The sequence below is a fragment of the Myotis myotis genome, unplaced genomic scaffold, assembly GCF_014108235.1.
Source record: "Myotis myotis isolate mMyoMyo1 unplaced genomic scaffold, mMyoMyo1.p scaffold_m19_p_6, whole genome shotgun sequence".
Classification (NCBI taxonomy): domain Eukaryota; kingdom Metazoa; phylum Chordata; class Mammalia; order Chiroptera; family Vespertilionidae; genus Myotis; species Myotis myotis.
The window spans coordinates 51,533,070-51,548,891 of record NW_023416368.1 but is presented as its reverse complement, the minus strand read 5'-3'; the positions used below and the strand labels follow the sequence as shown (position 1 = coordinate 51,548,891).

General features: G+C 39.0%; 1 protein-coding gene across 8 annotated transcripts in view; it reads right to left on the bottom strand.

The window, feature by feature from the left end:
• Positions 1 to 15,822, bottom strand: part of GAB1 (GRB2 associated binding protein 1) — a 116,280-nt gene that overhangs the window by 17,942 nt on the left and 82,516 nt on the right. For 6 of the 8 annotated variants that reach the window (XM_036315400.1, XM_036315393.1, XM_036315395.1 and 3 more), the window contains 6 exons: positions 14,557 to 14,851; positions 7,662 to 7,881; positions 7,181 to 7,261; positions 2,944 to 3,545; positions 1,364 to 1,449; positions 866 to 1,169 (listed from right to left, as the gene is read on the bottom strand). In XM_036315400.1, coding sequence (XP_036171293.1) covers positions 866 to 1,169; positions 1,364 to 1,449; positions 2,944 to 3,545; positions 7,181 to 7,261; positions 7,662 to 7,881; positions 14,557 to 14,614 — 1,351 coding nt within the window. In that variant the 5' untranslated portion in view covers positions 14,615 to 14,851. The remainder of the gene's footprint in view (positions 1 to 865; positions 1,170 to 1,363; positions 1,450 to 2,943; positions 3,546 to 7,180; positions 7,262 to 7,661; positions 7,882 to 14,556; positions 14,852 to 15,822) is intronic. The other 2 variants (XM_036315396.1, XM_036315394.1) reach the window with 1 other exon arrangement.

Here is a 15,822-nt window from a genome sequence, read left to right as displayed (position 1 = left end):
CTGAATACTCCAGAAGTTGTGCCACTGGTCACAGCAGATTTAATAACTTACTCAGTGGTCCAGATTAAGTCACATTAACAGCAATGCTGCAACACAGCTAGCTGTGAGGGTCTTAACCACTCAAACCCAAATTGTAAACCTTTAGTACATATCACCCATTTGGCTGAAAAGTTTATTTTCCATGGAGTTCTTGACAAACCATGCTACTTGAGAATTAATGTTACTTATGAAGGCCAGTACGAAAGAAAAGACTAGAAGCATTTATTTATACCCCAGCAAGGAAGAATAATTTTTAAGAAGTTGTTATACAACAGAATGGAAAGATTATACAAGCAATCTCACTGTCAGGCACATTAATTATCTCAAGTTTGATTTGATACTATATACTCTGGTTTGATCTGCAATGTTTTGTTCGTTTAAAATAATTAAATTAGTTCTTAGAACTTAAAAGTCAAAAGATAATACACATTAAATGTGAAATTTCTGGTTTCTCCTGATACATCAGAAGATTTGCATGTACGGGTCTATATTATTTTCACAAGTCAACAAAGGATTGTGGTCCAGGAGCAGTTAGTTACTCCAATTAGGGCACTCGAGTTTTTCCTAATTCTCTCCTCCTCTTCCCTGCCAATCCTTGTGAGTGCTTTAGTTTGTAACCTGTGCTGTCGAGACAGGAGATTTAAAAATCGCATGTAGGCATCAACATAATATAATAATTATTCATCTATAACAGCAATATCGCTTAAAAAAGTTAATAACTAAGGTAATAGGAAATACTTCAGAATTTCTAGTCCCAATCCTGTTCTGGATTTAATGACAGTTCAAGGCAGAGCTAGACCCTTCTGCTATGCCCTGCTCTGCTTACCTTTTCGGTCCGGCTTGAGGTTCCTATCCACGGGGGGTGGTTCACAGTCTGCAACGGGGACGGGCCTTCTGGGAGGGGTCTTTGGGCTGGACCTGAAGCCCATATGAGCAGGAGGAGGAACTTGCATTCCAAATGAAGAGAAATCAAACGTCCCTGGGGTCATGGGCACATAATTTGCTTCCTGAATGGGCTCTGTAAAACTGCTGGAATGCTGTCTCGGCGGAGAGTTGGGATTCATCGGCACGTAATTCTCATCCAGCTCTTCACTTGATACACTTCCCACTGTCAATACATTTTTGATTTTCTAAAACACACATACATTTCTTTTAATAAACAAAAACTGCTGTCAAACAGGAAAACATAATTGTACGTCACACCTATTCCTACGGATCTGAAGGGGCTTTTATTTCATGATCTCATTTAATCTCAGGGAACTAAGCATCAAGATTTTTGACAATGAAATATACACTCGATCATGCCAAGGACAGTTATACTTACAAAGTGGTTATGGAAGCCTTCAAGGGAACTAGATCTATCACTTGGAAATGTTCGTGGAATATCATAGCAGTCTTGAGAACTAGCATCTAAAATAAAGAACAAACTATAAACATTTCTTCCCACATTTGCCAGCTCTCAGGGTAGTCAGGAATGACCTATTCTTTCTCTCTCTCTTTAAACACACACACATGCAGGTACATATGCACACAGGCCTTAAAAAGGATGCTCACAGAATAGTATCTTGAATTGGTACGTTAGAAAATGCAGGCACTCGGTCACATGCTAACCAGTACCAGTATTTGATTATGTCAGTGAGTGACTGTCTAAGACTGGGGTCGTGGTGGGTTATCCAAAAATGGAGAAAGATATACTTCTATTTTCTTACCTTTTGCACCACCTTGGGCTTCAATTATATCTCACTAACTTACACCCAGATTGCCCAAACACTTCAAGGGAATTAGATGCATTAAATCTTTATCTTCTGTAAGACAGCTGGATAACTCCACCATAGTTTTTAGGGTGTGGGAATTTTACACTTTGACTTTCTATTTTTAGGATATTAAGAATCTTAGGGTATAACCCAGACTCAATTTTTCTCCTCTCAAGGTCTGTAACTTCTGGAAGGCTCAAGGAGACAGAGCAGGAATAAGTGAAGTGACGAGGAATAAGGAGAGAGAAGATTCAGAGCTTTAAAAATAAAAAACAGCAAACAAAAATCAGAGTTGCTTGATTGGGACTGATGATTACCTGCTAGACACAACGTAAACACTGCTTATCTAGCAAGGAAGGAAATGGAGCCCAATCGATGTGACACATAGAAGTGGCCCTAAGGGCACAAATACAGGAAAGGGTATGAGTCTCAGAAGCTGTGTGGCTGGCCCATTTCCTGCTCCTCTGCCCCATCAGGGTCTATCCTTCCATGATATATAGCAAGAGGGAGAGAGGGGTGCAGACTTCCTGAGGCGGGAAAGAACTGCTAAGGCTATACTTCTTCAGGGATGAAAAACTCCAACTCTTTGTCCCTTCTGGCAGAACACACACACAGGCACACATCTCTCTCTCTCTCTCTCTCTCTCTCTCTCTCTCTCTCTCTCTCTCTCTCTCCCTCTCCTTCTCTCTCTCTCTCTCTCTCTCTCTCTCTCTCTCTCTCTCTCTCTCTCTCTCTCTCTCTCTCTCTCTCCCGGGAATCTACTGAGACCCTGGTATCTTTGCTACATGAGTGGGTATCTGCAGGATTGAAGAAACAAAGGACTATCATTTGGTATCCTATTATGCTTAACAGAACAAACATTCAGCCTGGCAGGCGTGACTCAGTGGTTGAGCATTGACTTATGAACCAGGAGGTCACAGGTTCAATTCCCATTCAGGGCACATGACCAGGTTGTGGGCTCGATCCCCAGTGTGGGGCATGCAGGAGGCAGCCCATGCATGATTCTCTCTCATCACTGATGTTTCTCTCTCCCTCTCTGAAATCAGTAAGAATGTATTTTTATTTTTATTTTTTAAAAAAGAACCAATATTCAGAACAACATGTTTTCCATCATGAACCTCTAATAGAGTAGAAGCCAAGGAGCACTGACCTTTCCGCAGTTTGTTCAAATCCACGGTGGAGATGGTGTTACTGCGCGAGGGCGGCATCCCTGCGGTGGGAACACAGTAGCTACTGTCGGTGTCCGAGGCCGTGCGTGTGATGCTGCCCGTTTCCACAGGAGATCGGTCGTGAGCCAGGTGTGGTTTTGGTGGCCGGGGGGGAGGGATATCTGGAATAGTGTCTAGCTTTGACGTCTGGCCCAAGGTTCCTTCTGGAAATGTTCGTGGAATCTGATAAGTATTACCAGGTGCTGGAGGAATGTCATAGCTAATAGACACGTGCCTCATTTGAGTCTCTATACTCGAAGTCCCAGAGGGGGTATTAAACACGTAGAGTTCTCCATCGGCCTCGGTACTCGATGGAGACGCCTTTGGTAGAACGTCGTGGGAGTAACTCCTGGGCAGGTTGTAGAGGCTGGAGTCCACAGAAACAGACACGGCGCGAGGCGGCGGGGAGTCATACATGATTGGCTGCTGGAAGAAGCCGTTCACCCCGTGTTTGCTCTGGGAGGAAGCAGGGTTTTTATGAGCAGGGACATTATCATTGCAGTCTGTTTCAGAAGAGGTGGATTTTGCCGAATCAGCATGTGTTCTAAATAAAAATTGTTAATGACAGAAAATAAAACAGGGTGAGGACATAAGACTGCTTTTTAATAAATATATTAACAGTTTAGCAATCAAAATTCATGGCTTTTTTCATGAGATTTTTTTTTTTTTTGGTGTGATCCATGAGATTGAAAGCACAAATGCTGCTCATTTTTATGATTATACACCAGACAACAAAACCGCCACCACAAAACCACCAAAGGCATTCTTCCTAATTTCTGTCCTGGACCTGCCCACACCCCTAACTCCACCTATTAAATCCACACATAAAACCACAATCCCTGAAGTACTGGAATTAGAAAGGTAAATGATTAAGGCACAGACACAAGGAAAAAAAGCATTTCCTCTGAAGAGCATGCAAAAACGTGGTGCCAACACAACTTATCAAGGTGATCCCATTGCTCTTTAGCCCACCTGTGGCTTATCTATTGTTCTGTACCACTGGAAGTCTAATGATTACCTGGCATTGAATAAATTCAGTGTGATCTACGGGGGGTGGGGGGGGGTGGGGGGGTGGGCGGGGGGGGGGGGCAGGGTAGGGGGGGCAACTTGAAAGGCTTGGTATATCTTCCTTTCTACTAATTTTCTTTAACAAGCATTTAGCCAATACTGTAAAGTCACAGAGTGAGCCAATTCCAAACTAATTAACCTTGAGGAATCTCATTAGAGTATATTTTATGCTTTGGGTACATTTTCAGTCTCTGCATTTTGCCATATCACAAAATGTGGGTAGAAGGCAAAATGAAGCTACGATCTGGATACCAGCCCACTCCGTAATGTTAGGATCCCTAAGCTACCTATGCATGCTGTCTGAAGTCCTGTAGGAACTTAAACTTACTAATTTTAAAAATGAACTTGTCAGAGATTTTTAAGGGCTTTTCTTCCTTGACATTTTAGTAACACCTGGCTCTACGTACTCTGTATGTTTTGGCATTCTCCTCTGCTGCTATAAAGAACCCATGTTGTGATATCCTAATTTTCCTTGTCCCTCACTGATCATCCCCTTGTTCATTGACAGGTTCCTTCTTCCTGTCTCTCTGGCTAGGAATGGCCAACAGAATTCAATCCTCTCATTCGTGAGCACACACACCATTAAAAAGTCCTCCTGTCTCCTACCGTCACCTTCCAGCGAATGCTGACATCTTCCATCTATGAGTCCCGTATTTTCCAACTGTTCATATTTCTACTTGGTTATTCCAATAGCTTATATGTATCAAACAAAACACAACTTTGACAGCCCTTTCCGATTTACCCTTAAAAGAAATGTCCTCATTCAGGTTCTCTAGGCTCAAAACCCAATCAGCTTTGATTCATTCTCTTTGATCACCACCATCACTCAGTCACGAAGTCTTTCTTCCTAACCAAGTGTTAATCCCTTGCCCTATTTTCACTGTCACCAACCCAAGTTCAGGTCTCTGCTAAGTTCTATACTTCTGAACCCTCCTAAGTAAACTTCTGTACCCTAGATTCTTTTTCTTCCAATCTATGCATGGGATCATACTGCTATGCTGTGGTAAGATCAATATTTTCAGCCCTAGACAGTTTGGAAAGAGCATTGGCCTGTAAACTGAAGGGTTCCGGGTTTGATTCTGGTCAAGGGCATGTACCTCGACTGCAGGCTCCTCCCCGGCGTGGGCCCTGGTCGGAGCGCGTGCAGGAGGCAACCAATTGATGTGTTTCTCTCACATTGCAATATTACTCTTTCCTCTTTCTTCCACTCTCTCTAAAAGTCAATGGAAAAATAACCTCAGGTGAGGATTAAAAATATATTTTTTTAAAACATGGTTTTCATATCACTATACACTTAGAGAAAATCCTGTTTAAGATCTCTATGGGTGTGGGAACTACAAAAAGCCCACAAACTACTCCCCTTAGCATTGAGGCTTACTAATAACCTGGCTCCACCTTTTATGTCCTATTTTATGTCCTACTATTCCGCAAACCAAAGCCTTTACTCCAGCAGGCTCTCCTCCTCATCTTCAACCCAGCACTCTCATTTTCACCTCTCCTATCCCTCAAGCATTTTTATGCAAATTACTAATGATAGCCTCCCTTTCTCTTACCAACCAGGTGTGGCTCAAATTCTACTCCTCCCTGGGAAGGAATTTCCAACATACTTACACATTTTCTAAAAATGTGCACTGTCAGTGAATTCAAACATGTGAGTTATAAGATGCCAGAAGCACAATGAGCAATAAACTTCCTACCTTTGACTAGCTTATAGTTTAGGGGAGAGTGAATAAAAATATCAATCTATTTCCAATTCTATGATAAAACAGAGATATGAAGGTACAACCAGGATGCTATAAAGACCCACAGTGGCATTTAATCCAGCCGTGGAATTTGGGGAAATGTTTCCTACATATGTCTGACTGAGACTTGCAGTCTGAACAAGGGTTTGCAATTCTCCTATCTTGCCTCCATCTATAAATGCTTAAAATATTTACATGTTTTGACTTTTTCACAGGTTTACTTGTAAACTGTGAAGGTGACTGTATCTGAGGGGGCGGTAACGTATGTAATTAGTTTGTACCTTCAGAGCATTTAACAAAATAGTGGGCACATAAATATTTGTTAACTGTCATTTTTGCAAAAAAAGTAGATGCAAAATATATTTGAGCATAATTTTGATCACAACAGGAAAGCTGTGATAACAGTGAGATCAATGAAAGATTTTATATAAAAAGAAAATGTACTGAAAACTGTCACTTAACTGTTGGCTTTTTAAAAAGTTGATACTGAAAAATAATTGTGACTCTCCGTAAAATAAAATCTTAGTTAGTAGCATTGGTAACAAAGTTGCAAGTGTGTAATTTTACATACTCACGGCAAACAAGCAAAAATCAAGTTAGAATTTGGTATTATTAACTAGTGTTGATTTACAAATTATTTTATTTTCTCTTACAGGTAAAATCCCATTACAACAAATATATAGAAATGCATCTTGTGAGTGTTTGATTCCATTATCTCAGGGAATAGGTCACAGAAATGAATTTGTGGATCTTAAAAATTCTATATAAAATTTTTTAAACAAGTGCTTTGTGTATTTCTAGCCTAGTCACTGTCTACATGAAAAAAAAATCTTTTTGTTATAAACAATAATGCTTAGTATCCAATAACCCTGTTTAAAAATCTTTCACATCTACTATGCAATTTATGTCCACATTTATACTACAAATTCAGATAATAAATATACCCAATATCATTAGTTGTCACAGCTGTTAATGGCATTGACAGGCCTCCTGATCATTATTTTTCAGCTCCAACACTTACCATGACCTCAAGCCTTCCAATTACTCAATACCAAATTAAAATATCTTACAGCTCAGAAGAGAGGGGTCTTGGAGCAGGGATGGAGATGACGGGAAAAGCAGGATTTGGGAAGGTCTTTATGATACCTCTGGTCAAGCACCGAAATCCACATACTTCTTTCTACTTAAAATTTGTAAAGGGAAGGCTTGGGTAAGCTCCACTTCACTGCTAGGTAGGAAAATCCACCTTTCATAGCTTTTAGCAATATATTTGATTTCATCCAATTTGTGTTTTCCGTAGGTTTTGCTATATTGGGATTTTACCTGTATGATTTCTCACACAGATCCAAAGCAACCACAACACACTCACTGCAATGGAATCGTTTTGCTTTCAAAATCTTCTAGTAGTAGGTATTCCTCTCCTTCTTCAGAAACAAAAGATGACCCTTGGCTGGTTTATAATCACATAAGAAATGGAGCAAGATCACCATTTTAAATCAGTGAAATCTGTTAAGCAAGTAATACTGTGAGTCTGTAACAAAGACTATGAAACGGAAGACAGGTTTCCCAAAGAGCTTCCGGTATAAGTGTTCCTTGCCAAAGATGCTAGAGAACATGTTTCTTCAACAAAACCTCATGAATAACAGAGATCATTCGTGGAGGAATATAAACTTGAAATATATGCATAAAATAGAAACCTATATGGATGGTTTCTTTTAAACCTTAAAAAAGTTTACAGGTAAGATTCCTAAATGAGTGTGCACGCTCATACATACACATACACACACACACACACACACACACACACACACACACACACACACACACAGAGGCAGGCATATGTGGTTTACCTGGTGGGTTCAGGCGTCTTGCTTTGACAGTTGATTAGCAAGAGGTAGTCTTGAGGATCCTCCTGGATGCCAAGAGTCTCCATATGTGGTGGCAGGTTAATGAGCTGATATGGAGGAGGCTGGGCACCAGAGGACAAGTTCACCTGGGCGGACGGTGGTGTTGTAATGACAGCCGACGGTAAATCCACTTGCAAGGAGCTGCCAGGGGGCTTCACAGGATCTGCGACACCAAAGTAGGGCTGTCATTCTCTATCCCATGTTAAGAATTTTTTTCTAAAGCAAAGCCACTTGAAAGTTTGGAGGTAAGTTGTTTAAATACATGGAAATAGGCTAAACCAGTGATCAGCAAACTCATTAGTCAACAGAGCCAAATATCAACAGTACAACGATTGAAATTTCTTTTGACAGCCAAATTTTTTAAACTTAAACTATATAGGTAGGTACATTGTTATTAACTTAATTAGGGTATTCCTAAGGCTTAGGAAGAGCCACACTCAAGGGGCCAAGAGCCGCATGAGGCTCGCGAGCCGCAGTTTGCCGACCATGGGCACGATCCTGTCAGTTAAAACAAATACGACCACCTAAATGACAACATTTATACAGAAGATAACTGTTTCATATTAAAGAGATCTGAAGAGCAGGGATCTGTCTTCCAGAGGCTGTAAAAGAGCCATGGTTAACCTTGCCTTGAACAGTCTTTATCTTTGAGGCTCCTGGAAAAAAAGATGATCTACCATATTCTACCATCTTTAGCACAAAAGGCAGATTTTTTCCATGATGATAAAGTGCTTCCTACGCCAAGCCAACCTTCCCAGGTGGCCATGTCATTACGTGGCGCCTACAGGTCCATGGTGCTGCGGGTACCAGGGTCAGCTCTTGACCTCATCTTTATTCTGCTGCTCATCTTTCTACTTCTCAGCCGACTAGGGAGAACTAGTTCTAACCGGGGGATTCACGTTCAGGGAAAGAGCTTTTCTTTAAGGCATCCCCCCTTCCCTCAACTCATCATCTCATTTGCCATTTATTGGATTTCTGTAGGATTTTCATGCAAAAGGTGTCAGCAAGTAAAGAAGTAATTTATTAAGCACTTAACTAAGGGCCAGGAACTAGAAAGAAACTTCCATTATGTTCATTAGCAAGCTCATGAAAGAAAAGACCTTCCAACAGCCACAAAAAGCAAGCCCAACCCTCCCACACGACATGATGAGCAACGTTCTTTAAAAGGAAAGGGACACTGCCCTACCACTTTGGCTCAGAAAATGCACTATTTTCCAAGTTTCGTCTTCAGGATTGTTTTACTCATGTTAATCTGACCATTTACTCAGCTCTTCATATTTTAATGTAAGCACTGCATTGTCTTATATTCTATAAATAAAATTTCTGGCCAAAGTTAATCAACTGACCTAAAAAAGAAACTTCTGTCTTATAAAAACATGTCATTTGCCCCCATTCGACTCTACAAGTCGTTGAATGGACCATGTTTGTTGCTTTTTGCCTCACCTAGGTTTCTAACTTACTGCTCTTCCCAAGTAATGTTGGGATCAAGTTTCTGAGAACCAAATATCAGTTTCGGGTTTGCTTATGTGTGTAAAATTATTTTCTGAGTTATTTCTTAATTTAGAAGGCATGAAGAGTATAATCAGCACTCATTAAAGGGCTAATAAGCTGTTGGAGCAAACTCCTAATAGAATTTCACTTGGAAAATGAATGAACACCGCTAAGGAAAGTCTCCACCAGCTTTCAGTGGAGAGAATTAGATTGGTATGTGAGGAGAACCGCAAATAATAAATTGGTCTGCAACTGTCCCTAGCTTAACGCACAGTTTTATCCTATTTGAAACCCTACTGACGTCACAGAAGTTGGGCTGCCCTGATAATGCCTCTAAATATTCAAAAGAATATACATGTTTTTCTAATCAAATGGCTCAAGAGCTGAAACCCAGGGAAGCAATTCTACTCTTTCTTACTGGTAATGAGAATATTTCAAAGTTGATGCCATAGGTCCGTGGATTTTGTGACACTAACATGCTGTATCTGAGCATGTGGTAATAAAACTGTGGTGTTGCTCATGTCCCTGTTGGACCAGAGGAGATCCTTTTCTCTGAAGATGGGTGACATTTGCTAATTGAATATGCTCTGGGTTTCTATTGCAAAAGTGTTATCTTGATGCTCATAATTAAAGGTAAATAGGTCAAGGTTACTCGGTTTCTATTGATTACGGACTTATCTGGTCTGTTGAAATTTTTTTTTCCTGTAAAGAGAAGCACTTTGAATAGATCTATGTCTACATAACTTAGCAAATAAGAGCCCACAAAGAGTATGCATTATTATTAATGCTAAAATAATCTTCTCACTTCTGAACAGACCATTTTTTTATGAAAGAACATTTTATAAATGTAAATTTCACAAATGGATACAAACAAGAAACAGCAGTAGATGCAATTTACAGTGAAGCAACCTGCAGTTTCTTCAGTTTATTTAGTCAAATATTGAAGACCTCTAATCAAAGCCCAATCTATTTAACGTGTTTGAAGTAGAAATTTTTTTTATCTTATTTGTCATGACCATCTCCTTCACAGACTGTGAAAACTTCCTTGGAGACATTGAAACTAAACCTTTAGGAAGTGGTGATAAATGCCTAATTCTTATCCCAGAGGTGTCATGACATCAGAATCACTTGTGGGGTATTTTAGAAATCTAGGTGCCTGGGCTCCATCTCAGGAGACTCAATGAATCAAGATCTCAGGGGCAGTAGTTTCAAAATGTATAATAAAACAAAATAAATTCTCTGGTTGACTTGATCCCCAGGAAAATGCAAATTAAAACTACTGTGAGATACCACTACACATTCCCTAGAATGGCTAAAATTAATGACTGACAATACCAAGTGTTGTTAGAATGCAGACTAACTGAAAGTCTCCTACACTGCTGGTAGAAAAGCAATTAATACAATAATTTTGGAAAACTAAAGCTACTAAATCTTCTAACACTAAATGTGTATATATATATATATCATATGATGTAGCAATTCCACTCATGGGTACGTACCCCAAAAACTAAGTGTCATGTCCATCAAAAGACATGTGTAAGAATGTTCACAACAACTTTACTTATATTAACTAAAAGCTATAAACAACCCAAATGTCTATCAACATTCAAATTGGTCAAAAGTTTGTTATACAGCCACACAGTGCAATGCTACATAGGATGAAGAACTGCTACATGTCACAGGGATGAATCCCACAGACTTAAGATTGGGAAAAACAAGCCAGACTCAAAGGTTTTATTTATATGAAGTTCAAGTATAGGCAAAACTAATCTATGGTTATAAATGCAAAACAATGGTTATCCTTGGGCTTCTTTTTTTTGGGGGGGGGTAGTTATTGGGAAGAAGCATGAGAAAACCTTTGGGGACTAGAAATTTCCATTTCTTGATCTGAGTTTGCCAATTACACAGATTTCTATGTATAGATATAGATGCATATATAAAACTACATTGAACTGTACACTTAAGTTCTGTGCTTTTCATAGTAGTAAGTGATACCCAAATACAAAGTGAATAAAAAGAAATTTAAAAGTTTCCTAATTAAGAATCGGGAGAGGAAGCATATGTGTAGTCTTATGTGTTAGTTTAACCTACTTTCATTATTATTATTTTTTTTACATATTTTCTGTTATTACTTTCAGGTGTACAACACAGTAGTCAGACAATCACTAACCTACTTTCCCAAAAAGAAGAAAATCAAACCGAGAATCACACTATTTTTTTTTTTTTAAGCCACTATTATCTGGGCATTTTGGGCAAAGTATCTCAACTGATAAGAGGCAACTTTCTTATGGTGCATCCTAAAATTAGAGCAGGAGCCTTTGCGCCAAGTTAGTTAGCTGCATACAACCCTTAGGCTGTGTTTCCCGGCACTTGTTCAGCACATTTACCAGCTTCCAAGTCGGTGTAGAAACAAAAATAAATCTGCCCATTTCCAAGAAAAATAAAAGAAATTAGTTTCTATCCTCAAATCTACTAAATAAAAGCCACTCATAGGAACCACACACAGTTCAACCAGCTTAGAATTCAAAAACAGATTCAGCATGCCAGCATTCTGAGTATTCAATAATAGCAGTGGTCACCTGGGGCAGCGGAAATAACATGGTAACGATATTTTGAGAGGTTCCTGGAATCAAAACACAGGTCAGAGTTTTCCCCTTTCCTTTTGTTTTCAGGAGAAAATTAGTTATTCTCCTAGGGACTGGGGATAGTTATTTTCTCAGACTACAATATCTAAGCAGAGTCTATTTCTTCACATGTCTAGCCTGAAACTAGTATAATTAAATATCATTTTGTGTTATCAGTTTTAAGGCATGAATGGGGGCATCTTCAACTCTCAAGGAGACAGATGTAGGTAAAAACAAAAACACCTACTTAAAACTAATGTGGTATCCAAATCCAGTAATTGGACCCCCCCCCCCCCTCATTTGGAAGCAAGAGAATATAAAGCAAGTAGTAATGGCATTGATATTTACCTGGTCATATTAAACTGTATGAATGTGATCATAAAGGATAATAGCAGTTCTTGGAGGTTTATTTTGATACAAATCTTTAAGTGTGTAGATGTTTTTAAAACAGAACCTAGCAAAGTCAGCTACTCCAAAGGAATAAGGAAATTCAGTGGTTGATTTTAAAACCTTATAGCGTGAAATATTTTTGTGGCTCCCTGATACTACACAATGAAGAACTGTTCCTCTTTTACTGATTTCTTCCAAGAAACTCATGTCTTCAACATCATATAGTCAGACATTTCTTTTGTTGTTGTTGCTAATGCTCACCCGAGGATATTTTTCCATTGATTTTTAGAGAGAGTGGAAGGGAGGAGATAGAGAAACAACGTGAGAGAGTCACATCGATTGGTTGCCTCCCAGGGCCGTGCCCTGACCGGGAATTGAACCAGCAACCTTTAGGTGCACAGGATGATACTCAACCAACTGAGCCACACCAGCCAAGATGAGCATTAGAAATTCTTATTTGGGGGGGTTCTCAACACTACTTACCCCTAAATGAGCTTCCAAAAGTTAGACACTCATAGTCCTTAACTGAAAAATGTAGCTCCTCTAAGAGGGGCATCTCATTTCTTTTGTTAAATATATTTAGGAGAATTACAAAGAAAACAAAGAGAGATGGAAGAACACCTACTCAGTCTTTCAGATCAGTCGAATCTATTAAAAAAATAAGGCAACCAATGGGGATAGAAGTCTGCCTTTATGTCCCCCCAATAAATTCTAAATTGGAAGGCAGCAGGCAAAAAGAACATCGGCAAGAAGGTTATACAATGACTTAAATTATTTTAACTAAAAGTCCATCACATGACAAAACTAATGTGGTATCCAAATCCAGTAATTGTCATTACAGAGTGGTTGTTAAGTAACCATTAAATAAAAAGCTATCTCATTTGTGCCTTTAACTTTAAAATCCTCCACTGCACTCAAATATAGACTGTATATGCAAACAAGACAGGAAAGGAGTTTAACTCGAGTTAGAACTAATACCCCTGGCCTACTTAAAATGTGAACATATTTAGTAACTTCACAAAAACAACTGAAGCCTTAACTCCCCACATGAAGCCCTGTCTTGAGGCTTTTAATCAGAGCTCTGGTGAAGAGCTCTCGTTCATTAGCTGCCTCCTGTCTAAACGGGATGCCTCCCTCCTTCCCTCTCTCTGCACTGCTCCCTTGGGCATTCTGCAATCCTTACCAAGGGGTTTCCCCAACCCCGCTGGGCCAATCCCAGCCCTGGAAGGCCCTTCTCTTGGCCTGCTCACTGGCCAGAGAGGAAACAGCATGCTGACCTAAGCTAATTAGAGATGATTACTGTTTCATTTCAACCCCAAACTTGATGTTGATTGTTAATACAATTTTTCCACCCCTCAATGAATCTCCAGCACTCCTAAATATAGATATTTGGAAATGCACACTTGTGAACTTGAGTATAAATGTGAAGACAATAGGGTCAAAGACATTATTCCTGATTCTTGGCTCTGCAAACCTTACATAGGTTCTTAGTGTTTGTTTAACAAGGAAGAGAAGTGGACAGGGGATACGTGGTCAGGACAGCCATATACACGCACCTGGAGAGGAATTCCACTTGTAAAACTCTTCCTGAGGCCTCTTCCGAGGACAAGCACCCCAAACCTCAGCTCCTCTAGCAACTCTCCCCTGGCCTTTTGGAGTCAAGGAGAATTCCATTCCTCCTCTTTCTAACCCCTAAGACTGGAGGGTTCTGCACCCCTCCCTTCACTTACGTAGAAATACTACTTCCTCCAAAAGTCCTGTGTTTTCCTCTGAGCTTTCTTCACTACCTCTTTTCTGAACCTTAGGCCCCCTCTTACCTCTGTGGTAAGTAAACTCATTGTACTTTTTCATCATGTTTTGTGATTAATTCTCATTTGCTTTTCATAGTTATTGACACCTGCCGTGGCAACATAGTTTTAAAAATAACTAAAGAATTACATTGAGCCACATGAAAATGCTGCTTTTAATTGGCCAAAAATATCAGCAATGTTATAAGTTCAAAGTAATATTCATATAGGAATGTTATAAGTTCAAAGTAATATTCATACAGGAACTCAAGAAAGGCTCTGAAATAGTATATCTTCTTGTCACCTTCTTCTTCAGGACAATTATTTAGACACTGCCCCACAATGGTTAAATTTCTCTTTCTAAAACCTATAAAAAGGTGCAGCCCAGTCTGATGAAAGGGTTCAGTTGCTTTTTCCAAATGTTATTACTATTATAAAAAAATCCCAAATATTATATCGTGTAACTGAAATAACAAAGAATTTCATAACCGTTCTAAAAATGCAATAATAAAGGAAAGAGGTTGAATAGGAGAATCTTGAACTTACCTTCTTCTGTAGGATTAAACCCACAGATGTCGCAAATACAGCGAACCCACTTATTCATCTCTTCCTCGCTGTCTGCTACCAAGTAGAAAATCCGGTCAATGGTGTTGATATCAAAAATGTAGCTGTTTTCAAACTCTTTTTTGTTAAATGTCAACCCAGCATCAACTTGCTGACATAAATTTAAATCAATAATGCGGATAGGCTTCTTGGCATGATCATTTTTGTAATATTCCAAGACGTCTGGATCTCCAGTCAAACGGCCACTGCGTAACACAAACCATCTCCTCTTCCACGCCTAGAAACAAAACAAAATATCCACCTCGTGTTAACTTGAGAAAGTTTTCAAGAAGATGCGCATTTATCAAATCAATTTTACAAAGGCATTGTCTAGAGAAAGTCACATACAATGTTTTCTCTGTTTCCATAGACTTATCTACCACTCCAGTGGAGTTTACTGATGCCCAAATTAACTTAATAATGTGTATCTATACATGTTTATTACTTTCTACTAGGCTCCTAATACAATATGAGAAGATATTGATTGATATTAAAGGATATCACACCAATATGTGATATCAAGTCAACAAAACAAGGAAGATTTAGGTATTACTAACTAAAAAAGCAGTGGCTTCAACAAATGATGCTAGAAAAACAGATATCCACATGCAAAATATTGGACTTAGAGTCTTGTCTTACATCATATAAAAATTAACTCAAAATGGATCAAAGACTTAAATGTAAAAGCTAAAACTATAAAACATGACAAAAGCTTCATGACATTAGATTTGGCAATAACTTCTTGGATATGACACTGTGAGCACAGGAAACAGAAGAAAAAATAAGAGGAAACTGATCTACTTCAAAATTTATAAGTTTTATATGTTGAAGGATATGATCAACAGAGTAAAAAGGCAACTCAAAGAACCAGAGAACATATTTGCAAATCATATATCTGATAAGAGATTAATGTCCGGAATACATAAAGAACACCTATAACTCATTAACAATAAAAATAAACCACCCAATTAAAAAACGGGCAAAGTGTTTCAATAGACTCTCAAAGAAGACACACAATTGGCCAATACATGAAAAGATGTTCAATATCACTATCATTAGAGAAATGCAAATCAAAACCATAAAGAGATACCACTTCATACATATTAGAATAACTACTATCGAAAAAGCGGAAATGTTTTGTATTCCTGGTAGAAATATAAAACAGCCTAACTGCTGTAAAAAACAGTATGGCAGGTCCTCAAAAAATTC